We start from the raw sequence: 22,424 nt of genomic DNA, 5'->3' as shown, positions 1-22,424 counted from the left end.
GAGTGCAATTTTAGTCCATTATGAATAAATTCTTTAGAGAATAATGTCCAAATAAAGAAAATATTTATACTTGGCCTGAGGCAGCATTTTATCGAGATCAAAATGTCTTTGTCCACATCGGGCTGACTTCGGCTAAACGGCACCAGAGATAAATGAGCCTATTCTGTATGAGAACATAAAAAAAAGTGTTGACAAAAATAACTGAACAGCTTTTAAAAAATACATAAACATATATTTATATTTATGGCAGGCTGGTGTCTTTGGTTAACCCTCCCTCCCACCCTCACTGGAAAAACAACTACTTCCACAGGAGTCAAAAGCAAGCGTGTGCCTTCTGCTACAGGCAGGGAGAAAGCTGACTGCTTTAGAGAAAAACTGAATATCCTGCTGTTATAAGAGCTCGATTCAAGTGCCATTTAGCTTCTGACTCAGGCAGTCACAGCAGACGTAACTGCCAAATCTTAGGAGCAGATATGACATTTAACTAGGATGAACGAAAGGCTCAAAGAGCACCTAACACAACCTCGGTGGGGCCAGGAAGCTGTTTGCCTCCTCTTCTGAGAGAAAGCAAGAAAAACAGCAAAGGCACACGAGAACAAGCCCTGAACCAGACCCGGTCGTCAAGACTAATGGGATGTCCAAGCTAATGGCTAAAACCTAGCTAGACAGAGTGGAAAGACCACAATTACCTATCAGCAGGTACTTGTATTTAAAAAAACAACCTTAAATTTACTTAAATTGATTTTAAAGCAACAACATTAAATCATTAGGGCTTCTCACCTTGTTTACATTTCTTTGAAGGTTTGTGCAAGACTTCAATATCGAAAAGTTACCATTGATCCCGTTTTCTTTCTTATTTATAATTATTTCAAGTGACAATCCAGTTGTGTCATTTTGAAGACAGGCTGGTTCTGTCACAAACACCATGGTGAAAGTTCCTGAGGCTTAATTCACACTTTACACCAAGATACTCATTGCCATGTGATTAATGAAAGCAGTGCATGTGTGAAAGAAGAAGCTTTACTCTATTTATTAAACGGTGGGTTCATTTACACGTCATGTTTTTACCCCTTTCCATTAACGAGGCTGTGAGGTGCTTTTGAACAGGGCTAGTTTCATTGAAAAATATCTAAAATGCTGTGCGTGACCTATCCTCGAGCCTACGTTTTAACAGCTAATTCATGCCACTATCAAGCTGAGCTGTAACTGATAAAACACTAAAATGTATGAGTGTATACACACACACACACACACACACACACACACACACACACACACACACACACACACACACACACACACACACACACACACACACACACACACACACACACACACACACACACACACACACACACACACACACACACACACACACACACACACACAACCAGTCAAATGTTTTAGAACGCCACAATTTTTCCAGTGTTTTAACTCCAACGAATAGCTTGAAATGGTACAAAGTTAAGTGGTGAAGCTAAACTCACAGCCATTTTATTATCAGTCTGGTTTAATGACGTCAGTTTGGTGGGACGCATTTGAAGTCCTACACATCTTTATACACAGAACCTAAAATAACCTTTGTCGCAATTCAAAGATAAGTCCTTTCTTGGCATCAGAATGTGTCTTTAAATTTCAGACATCATATGTGAAACCCATGGCACCTAACAAATGGAATTAGAAAACAGCTTTTATAGCTCCATTGATTTGGATTTATTTTTTCTTCCAGGGGCCCATGGTCCAAAATTAGAGCGAGAGTGGGTATGACTTAGGCTCCCTATAACCATTTTATTTACTCTGTAGTACCTACTATTGATTATTACAGGTACTGAAGGATGCATTGTACATTAACATAAACAAATCACACCAGGTTGACGCTGGGTTGTTTGATTTCACTTCATTTATTTAATTTTTTTACAAAAACTTGATAAACTAGGTGTTATTAATGAAGAAAAACATTTTTTACGTCAAAATCTACTAAGTTGCTACTTTTTTTTTTCATATTTACTTTTCTAAGTTGCTACTTTTAATTCCCTCACTACCAATGGTGGAATAGACATTAGAACCAGAGGAGGATAAGGAAAATGGACCACAAAAACAGTTGGGACATTCGTTAACTCATTCACTGCCATTGCCTTTATTTACTGTGGGGGCATCAGAACGAGCCCCCGCACCATGAGAAAAAACTTCAGCTCTAAAGCCGATCTTCATCCGCATACATCACGTGATCAGGAAGCAGAAAATCCACGTGTTAGGAGATTGTTTTGGGCCGTTGCTGTAAAAAAATGTGAGGCGCGAACCGGAAAAGCTTCTGCTGATTACAATTCAACAACGGATTATGGAAGAACGGATAACGCTCGAAACACGCAGATTCTTCCTGATGCAAGAGGTGAGTCTCAGCTTTGTTCTGGTGCCGAAATCATCCTAGCGCACAACGTTCTGTGACTCTTTAAAAAACAGTAAAAACGGTGAGAAACGCTGGCAGCGAAGGGCTGTACCTATCAGGAAACGGTTGGCAGCGAATGAGTTAAGGTTGGGCGATATATAAAAATGTTTCAAACAGTATTCATCAGTCACAAAAATGACCATGGGTGATATATTAGTTCAAGGGCCACCACAAACTATTATTTTAATAGTCGACTAATCACCAGGTTTTTTTTGCGATAAGTCGACTAATTGTGTTGTACATAGCTTATAGCACCAGGATGCAGCCGCTCTAATATCTCCAGCATTAGATTCTAGCTTGAAGTGTGATCTGTTATGTGCCATCTAAACAAAATCGTCAATTGAAGAGTGCTTTCTTTAAACACTGTAACACAGCGAAATACAATAAATCATTGGCGTTTATAACATTAGAGCAAATATATGACACTTAATAAAATCGCCATCACTACAGCTGTTGCTACAGCTATCCATACAAGTAACTCCTGTTTATGTTAGCAGCTAACGAGAAGAATTAGCTTTCAGAGGCAATTGTCCCTTTTCGTCCTCCACCACAACGTGCTTCCTATTTAAGGTGTTTGTGCATCACCGTTGTACTCCCGTGAAAGGGGAGTTCTGCTTTGCAGAGTTTGCACTGTACATGCCCAAACTATTGAGCTACTTTACCGGCTCGCTATGATGTTCCGTTTTTCTGGTGACATGATAGCTTACTCGGATGGCCACTACCGTGCATGTGCCTCAAGTAGAAAGGCAGAAAGCAACAGAAGGTGCTGCAGAAAAAAAAATAAAGTTTCATAGAATAAACAACGTTGACCGGGAAGATGTCACTCTAAAGTTTCAAGCTGACATTATTGATGCTAATGGAGGCTATGAGAGAGGTAGCCGAGGGAAATTTTCTATGTTTTCTGCAGTCTTTGATGTTGGATTGTGACCACAAAATTTGCTGTGGATGAAATATTTTTGGAGTACTTTTATTGGACTTCTGGATGTAAAATGTATTTACATTCATTCAATCGCCCAACCTACTGACCGTTACCATTTTTGTGGAACCAACAGGACAAACCATAAAAGAATGAGAAGAACCACAGCTGACAGTAAAAAGCTTTTTGTGGTTTGTTTGCATCACTTTGTTCTTTGATATGTAGCCATGACACAAAAATTTTGTCTGTTGCATTTTTTTTATCTAAAAATGTTTTAAAAACTTTGACACTAAAAATGTCCTAAAACACGTGCAGTAATACCACTTCCGTAGCCTATTCTTTGACTTTCAGTCTTATTTTTACATTTAAGTTTATCTGTGTATTTAAATTTGAATTAAAAATATGTTGTCTTGTGTAGTCACGTTGATTTTAGTGTTTCGTTCTAGCTGTTCTTGCTTCTGGAAAGCACACCGTATTACTTCTGTGTCTGAAATGTTCTATATAAATAAAGCTGCCTTGCCTAAACAAGTTCTAAATTTGATGACTCAGTAATATGATAGGAAATGTGAAATATTAAAAATTCCATCGACACAAAGATGAGGCCATGTGACTCATATGAGGGTATTAAGAACTCTTGCAAAATTACATTTAGAAGTCTTCCACAATTAGTCTTCAACAGCCAGGTGAGATTCTGGCTTTAGATCTTGTTTCTTACGCAGTAAAGTTACGATGCGAACGACACAAAAACCTGTTCACTGGTGGGATAATCTGGTAATTTAAAAAGGGGGTAAGTCTGTTGATTGTGAATTATTTTACACCTGCAAACCCATTTAATTCCTTCTGTCTACTGCTGCTTACTGCCTCATGAGAAGAGTCATTTAACCACATGTGTGCACTTAAAGGCATACAATGTGGGGTTCCTGGGGCAAGGTTACCTACTCAAACTCTTGACAAGGGCAAAGTTCACTTCAAATTCTAAAATAAAGTCAGATGCTTTGTATGCTAACACAGATGTTTCCTGCTGGAATACAAGGGCACTGAAATTGAAAGGAGTGTTTTCTTTTAGGCGAACCTCACCGTGCCTACAGAAAACTTCTGTTTCCAATTAGTGCCCCCTACTATGTTCCTCCCCCATGGTGTCTTTGCGGGAAGCAGGGAATAACGATATCGAGATGAGCACCCTGTTCGGAATAACCACCAAGTTACCTTTCATCATTCAAGGCCGCAGCGTGGGGAAGAAAACAAAAAAAAGTTTGTCAGCGTAGTCGGTCTACAAAGTACACCGGTGAGCAGTTTGGAAGAGAGGCAAAAGAAAAAAGGGCTAATCAAAAAAACGAAGCCTGACTCGTCATGCATGACAGATGAGTCTCGCATGCAGAAATGGTCCAACTTTGGCAGATGTTAAGAGCCGCAAAATGGCTCATTACTGGGATAAAAAAGGCACAAGATAAAGCAAGAGACTTAAATCAGAATGACAAAGGTGGGGACCGAGGAAGATGACATTTAATATTAAATGTATATTTTGGAAGAAAAATTCAGATATAAAATTTTTGTGGGGGTGAAATGGAATTTGTTTTTATCTTGAATAATCTTTTCTGCGGCTAAGTGTAAAACCGGTGTCAGATAATGGTGTACAAGGGAAATGCTTCTTTCAGGCTAAGCCATTTCCTCGACGACACCTGAGGGTAAACTTCAATACAATATAAAGAAGTTGGCCACACACGAACATGCCTGATTAATTCCACTGGAATTGTAAAGAGTGCAGAGTGGAGGTGGAAGAAAACCAGCTACGGTAGAGGTAAAGACTTAACAGGAAAATATCTAATCAACGACCAGCGAGATGAGGGAATTTTAAGACATTGCTCTCGTTTAAAATGATCGAACGGAGAAGCGGTTTTTCTTATTACTGGACACACTAAAGTGCACGAAATGTCTACTCGCAAGATCGTCTGCATTAACACAAAGCTCTACCTAAAGCTGAGGAAAAAGCCTCCTCTGCCCCCGTGTTTTCCCCACGCCTTGCGACATGTGCTTCTTGCTGGAGAGAGAATCTACTGTTGCCAAGGTTATTGACTGAGAGAGTCAATAATGTTTGATCACAAAAACATTTTTCAGCCACTGCCGGATTGCTTCTATATACCAAAAGCGTGTGGACGGCTATGGATAGATGTAAGTGACAGCAACATTCCCACGCCTAATGGAAAATTGAGCCCTACCAAATAGAAGCACCCCCCCTATAATGAACATAAGTCCATTTATCTCAAGTCCAAATCAAGCCTTTAAGGTTTTAATGAGAAAATCAATAGAGATATGTTACAATACAGAAAACAAAACGTAGGTTTTCCCAACATCCTTTTGTTAAAGTTTGAACAGGGGAAGTCCTTTGTTTGAAGGGATGCTGATGCTGTTGCAAACATGTCAAATAAGTGAGGCTACCTTTGAACAGATTAAAATCAGTTTGGAAAAACAACAGATTGCCTTCAGGACATATATCAGGTTTATCAAGTCTGTTACTTTCTTTTGTGTGGAAGGGGGAAAAAAGCGTGCCACTCCTAAGGGAACTTTTAGACCGAAATCACAAGACATTCCTCCTGCTGAGCAATCAGAAACTGTCAAATCAACCACCAGCAAGTTTTAAGTAGGGTATTTTCAAGCCTCCTTTCTCAGCTAACCTTGGCAGGAAACTTCATTATTAATGAAATTAATTAAAAGCATCTAAATTTTATTTGTTGAAGAATACAAAAAATCATAAGGCGTTTTTATCAGCTGTATATAACTGTGGTAATCTGCTTTTGACGGAATCAAGGCCACGGCTTTGCAAAGAGTGCACAAAAAACTAGTCTTTTTTTTAAATTATTGGACATTTTAATTATTTATTTCCTATGTTTGATGAAAGGGTGGCTCAAGATTTAAAGCAGAATGTCAGGGTTAAAAGCCCGTTTGGAGCAGTTTAATCAGTCTAATATTTAATCAGTGTTTATGGAATAAATCAAATTAATCAGCATAATGAGTCAAATGAAACCTCTTTGTATTTTAAGTCAATTTATGCCTAAATAAATGTAGGTATCTTTATACTTTTTTAAAGAGTAATTATACAAATACACAACTAAGAAAGCCCAGTGTCACCATAAAGCGGAAGTGGTTTTCTAATCACTTAATTATGGTCAATTAAGAACTCGTCCTATCAGTCAATCTCTGACACTGCAATTGTGACGCTCAATGTATCAAATATCTAGTGCCTTAAATTAAACAATTTAAAAGCAAGTATGTTTTAAGTATAAAGAGGCAATCTGACTGATGTTACTCTCGCTCAGCTGGTTAATGTTTGTGGGTGAGTTGTATCGATGGAAATTGCAAAGAGACGAGAAACAACAGAGGAACAAACCTGGGACTTTTTTCGCTCTCTGGGTCTTTCTGTATGGAAATGGTCAGAACTCAGCTGGGGATCATTCTTCAAAGTTGTGTCTTCTCACGAGGCGAGCAAATGGTCCTTTAAATCACCGCCAACGTTATCTTAAAGGAAAACCGCTACTTCGAAGCTCGACAGAAACCCCTATCAAGCGGACTCACACGGACTTAGACATCTACTAGCCAGCTAGCCTGTTAGCTGCTGAAATAAACAGTTGGGATGTCGAGTCTTAACTCTTCATCTTCCGGATCTTTTCGAGTAGAAGAACACGGTCCCCCGTCACAAAAGACAACAGCGTCCGTGTCGCATACTAAGGTCCATTTCTCGTCGCCTGTTAAGAGTCCCTTTTTGGTCACAGAATTGTCTTCTTCTATTTGTCCCCGTAGCTGCTCACCCCCTCTTCCACACCACAATGGGTTCTGTTCAACACACACCAGCCCCTTTACAGCTTTGCGACATCAGCTTCCACTTTACGGCAGCGGTTGCTAAGGTTTATCCTAATGTGCTCGGAACACCGCCCCAGAACAAAGTTAGTAGAAATGTTAATATGATCGGGAATTAATCTGTGTAATTGTGTTTAACAAGACGGTTGGGGTTTTATCTGAAAATAAATTCTGCGGAATTGGTAGATTTAGCTTAATTGTTTGATATAAAAAACTGGAATTTCAAAATAAAATTTAGTTGTGATAATAGTAAAAATAGATTAGAAAATTTTGCTGATTTGAACGCAACGATCAATATGTGCAATCAGTCCTTAATTTTATTTCAACTCGCATTGAAACAGTGAGGATTGTGGTCTCGTGATGTTGTACGTGCATTAGCTTGTATACTTCGCCATCTGCTGGAAATTCAAAGAACAGCCGATGTTTTGTGTTTTTTTTTTCTCAAAATGTTATGTAGTTAAATTATATATGTACTTTTTATTTTTTATGATTCATTACTTAGAACGTGTGCAAATATATATTTAATGTGTGACTTTATTGGTTGTTTTTTAATGAACACAGACACGGTATTTTCTACATGTGGAAGAGACTGAAAAGATTTCCATGCTGCCTATAAAGGCAACACGGTCTCTGAAGCGCCGCTGATGCGGATGTTGATGCGGCGACTTGTCTCAGAGAAGTGTCATTAACGACGTTGAAGATGTTGGCCACTGGGAAGCACACGCAAGACAGTGCGGCGTTGTTTGTTCTCGCCGCTGTGAGCTTAGCTTTAATAACAATTCTCAGCGTGTGGAAGTTAAAAAACTTCAGGTACAGACTCATAAATGAAACGGGAGGTGCTATGTTTTATGGTGAGTAGCCCCTAGCGCGGAAACTACTTCTCAGCAGCACTTCCTGGATTCTCAATGCGTACAAATCAATTTTAGTCACAACTTTTTGCCTAATTTTGCTTTATGTTTATGTATATTCTTGTAAAAATTCAGCTTTTTATTAATGTACGTAACCAGCACACCCAATCCTGTTGTAGGCTTCTTCATGCCACACCATAAATGCACACAACTTAAACAAGATAATAAAACATACAGATATATTCATTTTATATGTATGTCATCAAACAAGCTGCAATATCAGACAAAATAATATGAAAATGCCTCTTTTGCCTCCTGTCGCTTTCTTTTATGTTGAATCATATCAATCAATTTAGACCTTACTCTTAACCAATGACCTAGTTCTTTTGTACTTGAATTGTCTTTTCACTGTGTAAAATCAAAGGTGCTGTATGCCAACGGGTAGGGCAGGCAATTGCTTGGGTTTACCAGGCCACAAGGGGGCCCCAGAGGACCGACAAACTTTGAAATCCCACTCTACAAGTTTGTTTCCAGTTTCTGCAGGAGTGCCCCAAGGCTCAGTTTTCGGCCCCCTTTTATTCATTATTTATCTACTTTCTCTTAGACAAATATTGCGCAAATACAATAAAAAAAACAGAACAGTAGTGAGGTGGTAAAAGCTGTGGTTTGACAATACTGTTGGCCATCTCACACATCCTGATAAGGTTCTCCTCGATTCTAACTTCTCTGTCGTACATTTCCTCATTTGTTCAACACCCCACACCCCACTCAGAGATTTTCCACCTGAACACCGCTCCCTAGTCTAGACCTGACAACAGTACTTCTTGGTTGGGTTCCTGTGACACCCTTGCAGTACCACTTTGTAAATTTTTTTTGCTTTTTGAGATTATTTAGCCCATTTCATGTCAGACAAGTTATATTAAAACTATCTCTCAGTTAAGTGCCTTGTGATTTTTATCTTGAGAGGCACTATAGAAATGATATTTTCTTCTTCTGCACTTATAGCATTAATCAGGCCTGGATGTGGCTATTGAACTCTTAACTCAACTTTCCAAAAAATCTAATTAATCACAGTTAAATCATAATTTAACTAAGGTTTTTTTTTTTGCCCGATACAAACCAGGTTGCTTATTTCCCTTCAATAAATGTATTTATCACCTGAAACCAACATTTTGTTTTTATTAGTTGTAGTTATTTAAATGTGACAAAAAAGCAAAAACTAGAAATCTGTAAGAAGAGAAATACTTTTTCACATGTGAATGGCTTTTTACATCTGTGCATCTGTTTGATTAGATATAAATAAATACCATAAATGAGATTTGATTCTCTAAAATTTCCTCATTTCAATATTTTAAATGTTATTTTTTGCAGGTTTGCTTTTGGGTCTAACAGTGAAGCTCTTGTGGTCGGAACAAGAAGAGCATGTGGAAACCATCGGGAGTGTGTGCACTTGTCACGGTCTGAACAGCACTCCTCGTGTCATAACCGTGAACGCCTCATCCCACCGGCACTGTTACAGGCACATTGGGCAAATTAGCCAAAGATGCTCGCTGCTCTCTGCACCTCACATGGTAAATATGGCAATTTAATTTGACCCTCAGTGCAAGAACAAATAAAAAAGCAAATGCTTTGCATCAATAGGCAGGTTGTGACGCTTGAGGAGCATAAAAACAGTGTTTTTTTATACAGATTGAAAACATGCACATTCAATATTTGAGAAGAAAATGAAGCACTAAAAGTTCTTTCCATTTGTTTACATCAACAAGATCCTCTACGGCCCTTTATTATTGGGTTTTCTGGTCATTTTCATGGTCTGTTTGTTATTATAAAAGGTAGTGCTGGCACAGCGAGAAAGAGGGGAAGAGCAATTTAATCCATATTAGGCTTTTATTAAGAGACAGATCGGGGAGATTGCATTTTTCAGGTGTGCTGTGGAGACTGGAGAAAATTAAATTTAAAAGACCACACATAGATAAAAGCTCTACTTAGACGGGTAAGATTAAGCAACACAAAAAGTCTTTTCAATGAGCGACAAAAACAGGGTTGTTTTGGAGAAGAGAAGGTTTTAGATTAAAATTTTCTTCAAAGTGCTTGTCCAGCACCTAAAATCTAAAACTCTGTGAATAATTTATGGATTTGTTCTTGAAAGTGTCCTCTCGAGAGAATTTTCTGATTGTGTTTGCATGCTCTTGTCCCATAATGAGAGACTTTTGTCGACGGCGTAGAACTGCACTGCAGAAACGGTGGGAGACGTCTCAGCAGACACTGCAGCACTTTTCCTCCTCAGATTGACACCTCCGCCTGACCAAACACACAGTGGTGTATACATTGGATGTTAGTATATGTTAATGATGATTATTTCTGTGATTCAAACATTTATTTTGCAATTTTAGTATAAATATATATTAAATAATCCATTTAAAATGGTTCAAACAACAAACGAGCATGCTGTCCGCCAGACCATGCAAAGATAAAAAATGGTAAAGATGATTATTTCTAAAACAGATTTTGATATTTCTAGAGGCAAAATAAACTATTTGGAAGGTTTCAAGTAAATCTTTTGCTAAGACAGACGGACATTTTTAGTATTTTTTCCAGTAAGAATATGTGAGGTGTTGTTTGCAGTGATCTTCTTTAACCTGCCTGCCCTTTCAGACACTTCATAAGCCAACGATCCGTCTTACTGCCTCTGGTTGAGATCTCCAGCTGTTTTCAAAATGTTTTTATCAACATCGAGTGGATGTCCTGTGGTTTGAGCACCATCTTAGCATTAAAGATAGGTGAAGCGCACAAGCCGAGCGAGTGCTGTTGACCTCTTTAGTTGGAGACGAGTAACTTCAACAACCCCGTCTGAGAGCACCTTTATGTTCTTGTCTCTTCTTTCATTTGCCTTTCGCTCGCAGGGAGATCAAGATCTGTTTTCAGTCTCGTATCAATCTAAAGATGGGTACTTTTTCAGCAGTTGGACAAGCTGGAGTTATTTTTGAAAAAAAAAATTCCCACCAGGTTAGAATTTGTATTGTTTTAGAAAATTGTTGTGTGCAAAATGCAAATGTGAAACTTCAGTACGGTGGTTACCCAATAGACTTTTGATTTATCTTAGAGCTGCAAACCAATGATAAACATTACATTAAATGTCTGGCATTCTGACTAGATCACAGCTTTTTTTAGTCAAATTGTAAAAAAGATGTCAAGCACAATCTTGCAAGATATTTTGAAATCTTTTAACAGCGTGTTAGTTATGTGTCACATTAAGTTAGTAAGAAAATACTGGTAAATATCACAATATTTTCTGTTATGATACCTAATCAATATTTAAAAGCAGAGTGTTGATTTATTTACTGAGAATTTACATGCAAACATTTGCGTGGTGCAATTCAAACTCCAACTGCTAGGTGGCAGCAACTTTTACTGTCTTCATTCTGACGAAACAAGATCTCGCGATAACACTGGATGTGTTTTGGAAGCGTCCGGCTTGAGTTTTCTATCTAAATTCTGTTTTAAAAATTGCTAAATCATCTGGCTTTTTGTATCACAATACATCATGTCGCATTGTGATATATATTGCACATCGTATAGTATTGTGATATATTCATCGCATATCTTATCGTATTGTGATATATTTCGCACATTATATATTGTATATACCACATTTTAGCCTAGAGTGTGTACAGCTGACTATAAGATGGCCTTTTTTTTTTTGCTAGGGCTGATTAGCTGTGGTAACCATCAAAAAGTTAGATTTTTATCATCACTTGCTTTTTTGATAAGTAGTTTACTCCATAAGAGTGTTGAGGTTGCTTGTGGTTTACATAATTTCTCTTTTTCTAGCTTCCTTCCACATTTCAGTGGTTGGATCAGAGATTTTTACCTCCATTAGACTCACAAAACAAAACAAGCCCTGTCACTTCAGCCAGCATTCTACCAACCAACACAAGAGAATATAAAGTGCGTTTGGAAGTTTATTGTTTCATCTTTGGGTGATATTTCAACCCAGGAGAAAGCAAGTGGTGAACTTTGCAAACAATCCAGGCCGAGTGTAACTCTTCACTAATGGCTTCGACTCTTTTGGCCGATTGTGAAGGCCGGGGTCTCATTAGCAAACCAGGAGAGGCTACCACAGAGGCCATTACATCGGTCAGGTCGTGTGCAGCCTTCCAGCCATTAGGCCTGATACATATGGGGAGCTTGCAGAGGGAGATAAGGATTTCATTGCATTACAGAGTCCATTATGCGCCACTGGGGAGCCCAGCATTAAAGTTTGTGGTCTGATTAAATTTAGTGCTGCTCAGCTGAAGAGGCAATTAGAGCATACAACACACCTCCGCCGTCAACTCACTGGTGCAGGTGGCCCTTAAAAATAAAACTACCAAGATATGCATAATTTATTGATTGCAGAGTCTGTATTAGTTTTGTGTTTATCGCACACTTCCTGTATGGAATAAAAGAATGCATTGAAATTGTGCAGTGTGGGTAATTGCAGTCACAAAAAGTAATTTATATACAGCCATGTTCTGGGAGCAGAGCAATTTGTAGCTCTAGCTACTGGTTCAAATGTTGAATTAGTGAAAAAGCACGAGTGTTCTCCATCTCTATAGGGGGGTCTTTTAGATTTATACAGTAATTTACACAACATGCAGTTTTACATGTATTCACTAATTCACTTGGGGAAATATCCACTAAAATGCAGCATGTAGTGGAAATAAGACTTTTATAGGGGCTGGGCTCTCATTTTATGCATCCAAGTTTCTATTATTGTTTTAACTTTTTCCTTTAAGGCAAATGAAGGCTTTTCTGAAAGGTCTGTGTTGAGCATCTCTTACCATTTAGACTCAATTAAATTGTCACAGGCTATGTATTTTGAGCAAAAATGTGCCTTTTTGAGATGATCAAATCTGGAAAAATATTCTAATTTGCCATTTTTAAGAAACAGACTCACAATCAACATAATAGGTTTGGTGAACGGAAGGCTAGCTTTCATAGAGGTGTGCATTGCTTCACCTAGCTGGGTTTAAGTATGGACAGAGGCCATGGAACATAGAGACATTCGCTCTCCTTTATTGTAAAACGATTTTAACGTTATTGTCATAAGTTTGAGACTTTCTGAATAAACGGTCTCAACTTCCCTTCTCATTTTGTGTTGAGCTGTGTGAAGTCACGACACACACACACACAGCAAATCAGTACACCAAATCAAGCTAAGTCAAAAGCAGGAAAAAGCCTTTCAGAGGAGACTTCAACAGTAATTAAAGGGGACAAATTATGCAAAACTCACCTTTGGCATCCATTTGTGCTGCCTTGTTGGTCTCTACTGCCTCACACAAACTCCAAATATACAATAAAAAGCCTGTTTGTTTTTTTTTTTGGGGGGGGGGGGGCAGTGTTTGGTTTTAGTAATTATGTGACTAAAACAAGCCATTTCAGAAAGTCCTCATTTGTGATGTCACAAACGGGGAAAGTAGAATAGAGCAACCTCTCATTTTGGAAAGCTGCTGGTGGAGGAGCAGCAGCTCTACTCCAAGCGCCTCCCAGATATCTGAGCCTCTCAGCTTAGCAGCTTGATTACAGGATGGGTGGGCGTGGCCAGATCCAGCTGTTTTTTTTAGGTGACAGAGCCCTGAAATGGCTCATTCTGGAAGGTATTAAAAGTGTAAAACGGCTCTTATCACCTCTTGTTAGAGGGATTTAATGTAAAGAACGTCATAAATATATTTTGTATCGCCCATAGAACTATTATAACTTTGAAATGTCACAATATCTCTCCTTTAAGTGTTCTACTATGTTATTCAAAATGACCACATGTTGTAGACGGCTTCCTGAACAGCCACTGTTTGGGGAAATAGAAATTACAGTCGGATGATGAGGTAACTGCTAGTCTGAGCTCAACCAAGAACCTGTTTGGCTGCCATCTTAAAGCAGCTCCAGTCATCTTAATTTTAAAAAAGTGTGAAAAAGGAGTGTGTAATGACAAAATATATCAGATGACAATTTAAAAACATTATAATTACATATTATCTGTAATTTATTTTATTTAATTGTAAAATACACCGTTTGGCTGTTTTTGCAGCTGTATGTGCAGAATGACATGTTCTACTATAAAAAATATAAATGGATGAATAAAAAGTGATGTCCTTTTAGTTGATGCTGAAAAGAAAAAGGACCTATATAATCACATTTATATGAGTACTGTACCGATAATGTCATTGAAACATTTTTATTTGATTATTATAAAAATATTCACGTCATTTACATTAGGTTAGAAATTAATTTTTTGGCACATGTGACTTTGGGTGTTGCATGGGTGCTTTTTAAACTTCCACATTGGTAAAATATTCAGCACCACATATTTATTTCAGCTGAATTCTACCTGACGACGTGGATGGATAGAATTATTTTTATGTAGGAAAGATGAACATTTGGAAACTGACAAGTGAAGGAAAACATGCCTGTCAGACTCAAGAAAAGGTGAGTGTGTGTGTGTGTGTGTGTGTGTGTGTGTGTGTGTGTGTGTGTGTGTGTGTGTGTGTGTGTGTGTGTGTGTGTGTGTGTGTGTGTGTGTGTGTGTGTGTGTGTGTGTGTGTGTGTGTGTGTGTGTGTGTGTGTGCGTGCGTGTGTGTGTGTGCGTGTGTGTGCGCGTGTGCGTGTGTGTGTGTGCGCACGTGTGCAGACTTGTCAGTAAACGAAGGCTTCACCCTCCCAGCGGATCCCTGTCAACCATCACCTAAACAGCTGTCTTTTACAGGAGAACTTTGATCCCCAGGTCCTCTTCGATCTCTTCCTGCCAACCATCATCTTCTACGGAGCGTACACCCTAAATCAGGTGAGAATGCTGTCCCAGCATCCCTCCCAGAATACAAAACGCACATCCCTTTGGGATTTCACACCGCTAAATGACACAGATGTGCCGTGCACTGGTCCTGGTTGCTTAATGGTGTTTTCCTGACTTCATCTTTCTTTTAATTGGTGCTTTAGAAGCAACTAGTTGAGAATCTGGGCTCTGTTCTCACCTACGCCTTTTTGGGTACCTTGATCAGCTGTATGTGCATAGGGTAAGTATTCTGCTCTTTTATACAAATTCGTTGTTGGATTTTTCATTTCTACAATTTCTAAATTACCTTAAAGTGGAATATTATGACTTTGTTTCTTAAATTATAATAGTTCTATGATCTATAAATACATGTTTACCAAGTTTCTGCATAAAATCCCTCTCAGTGATTTCAGCAATTTTATCATGACATTTTCAGTACCTTCCAAAATGAGCCGTTTCAGGGCTCTGTCACTTTACAAAAACAAGTTGGAGCTGGCCACGCCCACCCACTCTTCACTCAGGCTGCTATAAGCTAAGACGCTCAGATATCCGGCAAGGGCTCGGAGTAGAGCTGCTGCTCCTCCAACAGCAGCTCTTTCCAACATGTGAGAGGTAGTTCTGTTTTACGTTTCCCTTTTGTGATGTCACAAATGAGGACTTGTTGAAAACAACTTGTTTTAGGGACATAATTCCTAAAACCAAACATGGACAGAAAACAGATGAATGTTTTTTTATGTTTGTTTATATAGGCAGTAGAGAACCGCATTGAAGCACAAAGGCAAAAGATTAGTTTAGCATAATATTTCTCCTTTAATAGTTGAAGTACATGAAAAGAACTATTTTCATTTGTCCGCCGAACAGATTTTCTTGTATTTGGGACCGTTAATGAACCTGGCTCAGACAGGACGCCCGTGTTTCTATTTAAAATATTTTTTTGTTCTGACTTTTCTACAACAGTGGTGAATATTACACATTTCATATCAGGGATACGCTTTATCACAACCATAATGTTTTCTATTCTTTACCACTATATTAATGCTTTGTGAATAAGTCAGTTTTTGTTTATTTTTGGCTGATAAAGCACGCTATTCGTATAATAATTAGTCAAATACTATTTATGGAATAGCTTCATTCATAGACGACGCCACTTGTTGAATGTTGAAGATCAAAAAGTGCAAAAAGCAGGTGGGAAAAATAAAGAATAATAAAAAATAATAAAGCAAAAGATGCAGCAAACACAAGGATATTTTTATCATTTTAACATTTATTTTTGTATTTATTTATTTTTTCAGTTTACATTTTTCTGTTTTTGCATCTGCACGTTATTATTCATGCTTTTATTTTTACTTAAAATAGCAGGAACAACAGCCCAGGTGCAACTAATGACATTAATTAATGTTGTGTGTAAGTATCCCAGAAATCCGTTTGGGTGTGTCAGCATGTGGAAGTTTGCTGCTCTGGAGTTGACACACTGAGCTTAGATTAATGACGTCAGCGATTTTTGGCACCATGATGAATTACGACACAAGTAAAACTCTCTGCTGTGTGCTGAGCTCTACCAGAGACAATACAAGGTCATCACAGCTCCTTGACTTAAGCTGCCGGTGCTCTTAAGTAGATCTGTGAGGGGAAGAAGCTGCAGAGATGTTGCTAATCTAGCCTGTGGACACTAGATGGCGCTCTTGAGCTTTGAACTGTATTAAGACCATTATAAAGCAAATGAGACTGCAAACAGAAAACCATCTCCTGATTGTTTGAAATTAGTGAAAATGTATTATTTTATTTTTAGCCCACATTATTTATATTTTATATTTTAATTGCCTTTAAGAAATAATGATGCATTATAATAATAACAGTATGCTGATTGCATCAAATCCATAATAGCAAACACAGGTTTACAAAGCCATTTACTTATCAAAATGACAGTTACACATACATTTAAGAATGCTTGCTGCAGCTAAAGCCAGAATGCATACCTGGCAGAAAAAGTTCCAGGATGCACAAATGTGTAAATTGTTCTGCAACTTTATTATGAGACAATAAGACCTGAGTACAATTAGACTACATCTCTGTATACAATTAAATGAATGTCCTGCTGGTGCTTCCTTAAGGTACATGAGGCAGTTTTAGCTTACTCTTAATTATCATCCTTGCAGTGTTTAATGGTTCTGAAACAATTAAACAACCGAAAGTAAAGTTTTAAGAGTTTTAATTGCAAATATCTGGGTTTATGGTCTGTAAAACAGTCTGTAAAAAGTTTTTCTATTATTTTGTTACGAGGAAGCTCTTTTGGACCTTAAGGGGATATTTTGGCCATTTTGCAGAGCTCACATAGTAAATCCACCCTAAACGGCCATTTAGGCATTTCTGGTTCATCTAGGTCCAAATCCAGCATTGTTTTTGTGATCTGCCAAAATGACCATGAAATTCAAAATGGGTGGCATTCTAAAGGCTTATAAAATAATATTTGCATGAACAATTGTGACAATTTTGAATCTGAGGCCGTTTTAGTATCCTTTATGATAATTAATAACCTTGGTGTCATTCCTGCAGCCCTGGTCAGTTTTATTACTTATTAGCTTGTGTCACATGATACTGGTAAAGAACCAGAGACTGAGGGGAACCTAAGTGACTCGGTTACCAAAGCCCATCCTTGCTGTGTCTTCCACTGTGTGCTTGTCTCATTTCATCTCTGTCGGTCTGACACACACACACCCAAAGGAAACACACTCACCCTAACCTCAAATCTCCCTTTAAGATACATGAATAAGGCAGCTTAGTTCCTCGACCTGAGGACAGTGCTTTAAATCCCGGCTGCAGGGACGGGTTTGTGTGCCGTCACCATGGTAACGGAGTTACTCAACTGGACGGAAAGGTTCCCCAGAGGACACGGAGGCATATTGATTATTATGGGATGTGTCTCCGCTAACTAGGTTAGTACTTAACACACTGCTGCTGGCTTTTAGGAGCTGAAGTGTTGAAAGCTGAATGGAAAAGTTAGATTTCAGATTTATTTCAGTGCTTCGTTTTCAGGTAACTGAGTAAACTGAATTGGGTGTCACTGTTCTAAAACAGATGCTGTTGAAGGGATAAATATGGAGGGCAGTCTGGGTAGCCTAGAAGTCAAGACAAACTAGCAGTAGTAACAAAAAGCTCTGCAGGTTGGCAGGTTGGTCTAGCCCAGACCTGGGCATTTTACGGCCCGCGGGCCACATCCGGCCCTTTGGTTGACTTTGACCGGCCCGCGTAAGGTTAATTGGAAATTACAAAATAAATGTATTTTCTCATTTTACCTCATGCATGGGCTAAGGCTGCATTGCTTTTATTTTGAAGTTGTATTTTACGTGCACAATGACGCAATACGTATAGCAACAAGTGCCTGCGGTTGACATGGTGATTGTAGCCTGAGAAATGTCCGCTCATGCAAAAAAAAAAAAAAAAAAAAAAAAAAGAAAGATGCCGAATGCAGGATTTTCAACAAAAATTGGACTGCTAAGTATTTTTTTTTACTGAAGTCGGAGGTAAAACCGTGTGTTTGGTTTGCGGGGAGGAGATTGTCGTGTTTAAGGACTACAATTTGAGTCGGCATTACGACAAGAAACACTCGGAAAAATACAAGAACTTGTCTGATGCTGAGAGGGCACGGACATCCGAAGCTTTGCTAGCAAAGTTGCAAAAGCAGCAAGGCTTTTTTACTAAGCTTCACACATCCAGGGATGCAGCAACCAGGACCAGCTTTGTGATATCCCACAAAATAGCTAAAAACAGCGAACCGTGACCAGGAGGATCGAGGACATTGCGGGGAACCTGGAGCTTCAGCTGCAACGTGAAGTGGCAAGTTTTGACTTTTTCTCATTAGACGAGAGCTGTGATGTCCGGGACACAGCCCAGCTGCTCGTATTTGTCCGGGGATAACGGACTTCAAGCTCACAGAGGAGCGGGCAGCAATGCGGTCGATGAGAGGGACAACGACAGGGAGTGATCTTTTTACAGAGGTAAATGCGTGCATGGACACTCTGGGATTGAAATGGGAGAGACTGTCACAGCCGGGCGTACACTGTGCGACTTTTTCACTTTTTTGAGCCGATTTTCCAGTCGTGCGAGAATCCACGACATCGGGGCGAGTTTTGCGCCGAGCGGTCGTGTAGTGTACAGGGGGTTACGAGAGGCGATTAACACCACGTGACCAGCCGCCGATCAGCAGTCGTGAGGTCGCAGGGACTTCTGGTGTGTTTAATATTTCGCTCGTCCCTCGTGAGGGTATCGCACTGTTGAAGCGGCGCTGCGAGCAGCTGCGACCCAAAAAGTATCAGAACCGCTCACGGCGCATGCGCAATCCTGCATCAACGCCGGCCGGCCGCTCGCTATTTCCCTAATAACACACGTTGTTCGTTTTTGTTTCTACACGTTTTTTTTACTCACAAAGATTGTCAAGAAAGCGTGTTTGTCGTGTTCATGTCAAATTAAACTGATCACAAAACACAGATTCACTTTCTTTATTTCGTTTTCCTCATCCAACCCCCATAAATCCCTGTGTGTCTTCCTGCAGCACTCCCGAAGGACAACAGGCAAGACAAAAAAGTCTGACGTGTTGAGTAAAAACTGCTATTTTTAGCACATTTTTAGGGCCGACGTGTTGCTACCAGACGTACAGTGTGAACAGTCAGGTCGCATGCGAGAACTGGGTCGTACAGTGTGAGCACATGACTCGTGAGATCTGCTCTGCGAGGAAGTCGTACAGTTTGAGCTGAAGCAGAACGCTGCGAGTGAAAAAGTCGCACAGTGTACACCCGGCTGGAGGATTTTCCAAACCTGAAGAGACATGCTCAGAAGATGTTGGTTCTCTTCAGCTCTACCTACATTTGTGAACAAACATTTTCAATGATGAAGTTTACAAAATCCAGGTAAAGATCCTCTCTCACTGATGATCATTTGTCAGCTGTGCTTCGCTTCTCCACCTCAGACATCCAACCTGACTTTGATGCACTCATTAAAGCCCAGCAGAGACTAGATTTCTCTCACTGAATAAGAAAAAAATCACTTAAAAACACAAAATAAGGTGTTTGGACCACAAATGTAGGCAACTAGCAGTGAACTGGGACACTTTTTTTAAACCTCTTTCTCAAGATCACAGTTCAGTGATTTTATTTTACAGACAATACTGTGTGTCTGTAGAATGCTAAGAACCTCTTTCCAACAATATTTGAAACTCAGAATGTGTTTTGGAGTGAATGTGACTGAAACTGTTAACTAATATAAGTCACAAATGTTTAACAAAAACCAAATGTGCACACTTTGTTTACCATTGCCTTGGGAAATTTGAATAAATCACATTTTTGTAAGCCAACCTCACTTTTTCCTTTTTGCTCATTTATAACATATAATCTACTCTTACCAGCTTGAAAAAACAATGGTATTTACTGCTTTTTATAAAGAAATACCATTAATATTATGCATAATTGACTTCAGCCTTTTGGCCTGCGGCCCTCCACAATATTTTCTATTTCTCATGTGGCCCCATGGAAAAAATAATTGCCCACCCCTGGTCTAGCCCATTGAAATATATCCACAAACCCTCTACGCTGTCACCTGTAGGTTTTCTGTGTGAAGCCCAGTGGGCGGTTCTTACCTTCGCCAGCTTGGCCCTGTCACAAGTCTCGTCACTCCTGTTATACAAAAACGGAGCTGAGAGTGGCGTTTTAAGGGTGGGGGCAGATAATTGAAACCCATCTATCTCTGAGCCAATGTAGCTACGAGCTAACCGAAGCTAATGTGTGCTCAATGTTTGTAGAGGGATGTTGGGCAGGCTTCTTTCTTTTTTACGATGACTGCAGAGCTTGGACAGAGCAAAAACGATACATGGGTCCTTAAATTCAGAAAAGGACAGTATATTCTCCATTGACCAGTTTCCATAGAGATGACTACACCACATGGTCCTAGCACTGGCCAATAGCATGCGGAGACCACCACTACAACTCAGCTCTATCTATGGGTCGTGGCCACAGTATGTATTGACATAAGTAGGATGGCTTCCTCTCACAAGAATACGAGTGAGTCAGGTCAGTTGCTGCCTGGAAAAGGGGTCAGCTCACCTGCTAGCTGCATCCTGCCCCATTACCCCGACCACTATGGGGGGGAGGAAACCCTGCTGCATGTAGCGTGATAACTGATAGGCTTGCACCTGCCTGCACTCCCTGATGACCACAGTGTGTTTCCCTCCATCTGTTCTGTACCAGCGCCTGCATCTACGGCTTCACCAGACTCATGGTGCTGTCGAGACAAGCTGCAGATGGAGAATACTCCCTCACTGACTGCCTCCTGTTTGGCGCCATTATGTCAGCCACTGACCCAGGTAGGTGACCTTTGAAACTTCTTGTGAGAGAACTTGTTTTTTATTTATTTAAAAAGATCATCAGAGTAAATACAAGAACTGTTTTCTAATAATGTTTCATTAATTAAAGGAAATTATCCAAAACAAGCCAGGCTCTGTGTAAAAAAGTAATTTTTCCCTGAATATAATAACTGGATGTAACACTCTTGGCAGCAACACTTGCAATCAAGCATTTGTGATGACTGGTTTTATGAGTTTGTCTCATTATTATTGGCTGAATTATTTTTATCCGACCATCGTGCTTCAGGATTTTCCGGCAGAGACCAGAATTCCTGGTTTCATCAATTAGCGCAAGTCATCCATGTCCTGTAACAGCAGTAGCCGAGGTAGAGCAGGTCATCTAATTATTCGAGGATTGGCGGGTCAAATCCAGCTCGTTCTTGTCATTCTGACGTTGTGTCCTTGGGCAAGGCGTTTCATACTCCTTGCCTGTAGGTGAGTGTATGGTGGCACTCATGCACATCAGTTCTGTGCTTTGTGAGGCGTGCAGAAATGAAGATGTTGTTTGGTCTTGAATCCCGTCAGAACAAGGATATTTTGCTTTTTGAGATCTTTTGGTTTACCTCAGACGGGTTTATTAAAGTAATGTTTCATGATTTAACAAGGAGGACGTATACTTTTTACACACCACTGCATCCACCAGCAGATGTGTCCTACTGTTTATTGAAACTTTAATATTTAGCTTAAAGGCTAAAAGATTTAGTTCACTCATTTGATCTTAGTAAAAACTCATGTTTCCTGCTCCACAGTCCCATGGTAGCTCCAATCATCTGTTTTTTTTTTAATTTACATTCTTAGAGAATTGTGCTTGGAACTATTGTTGAGGCTGTATTCGTTTACCAGCACCAGTGCACCATTTCCAGGAACTAGAAATGAGCAACATGACTGCTGAGCTTCAGATGACTTATTTCCTGATATTTGTACATCTCGCCCCAGATTGGATAACAGCAATGCGACTCTTCTACTGACTTGCAACGTGTATGTTTTATCTCCACAAACAACACAAGTTTGAAGGAGTTCTGCCGTGTGGTGAAGTCGCTGCCACTAATGGTTACCTTCTACTAGCTGAAATCAGAAGTAAGATAAAAAATATTTGCGTTCCATTTGGTTAGTAATACTGGTATTATTATGAGTGAAGAAAGTAAACAACGTAGGAACTTGTT

General features: G+C 39.4%; 1 protein-coding gene across 3 annotated transcripts in view; it reads left to right on the top strand.

Annotated features, from left to right (window-relative positions):
• Positions 1 to 7,849: 7,849 nt before the first annotated feature.
• The window catches only part of LOC107382793 (sodium/hydrogen exchanger 9), a 124,173-nt gene continuing 109,598 nt past the window's right edge, over positions 7,850 to 22,424 (top strand). For 2 of the 3 annotated variants that reach the window (XM_054751216.2, XM_015955098.3), the window contains exons 1-5: positions 7,850 to 8,065; positions 9,434 to 9,633; positions 14,805 to 14,882; positions 15,035 to 15,111; positions 21,107 to 21,222. In XM_054751216.2, coding sequence (XP_054607191.2) covers positions 7,915 to 8,065; positions 9,434 to 9,633; positions 14,805 to 14,882; positions 15,035 to 15,111; positions 21,107 to 21,222 — 622 coding nt within the window. In that variant the 5' untranslated portion in view covers positions 7,850 to 7,914. The remainder of the gene's footprint in view (positions 8,066 to 9,433; positions 9,634 to 14,804; positions 14,883 to 15,034; positions 15,112 to 21,106; positions 21,223 to 22,424) is intronic. The other variant, XM_070553166.1, reaches the window with a different exon arrangement.

The sequence above is a fragment of the Nothobranchius furzeri genome, chromosome 7 (assembly GCF_043380555.1).
Source record: "Nothobranchius furzeri strain GRZ-AD chromosome 7, NfurGRZ-RIMD1, whole genome shotgun sequence".
In the NCBI taxonomy this organism is placed as follows: domain Eukaryota; kingdom Metazoa; phylum Chordata; class Actinopteri; order Cyprinodontiformes; family Nothobranchiidae; genus Nothobranchius; species Nothobranchius furzeri.
This window is presented reverse-complemented; position numbering and strand designations above follow the sequence as displayed.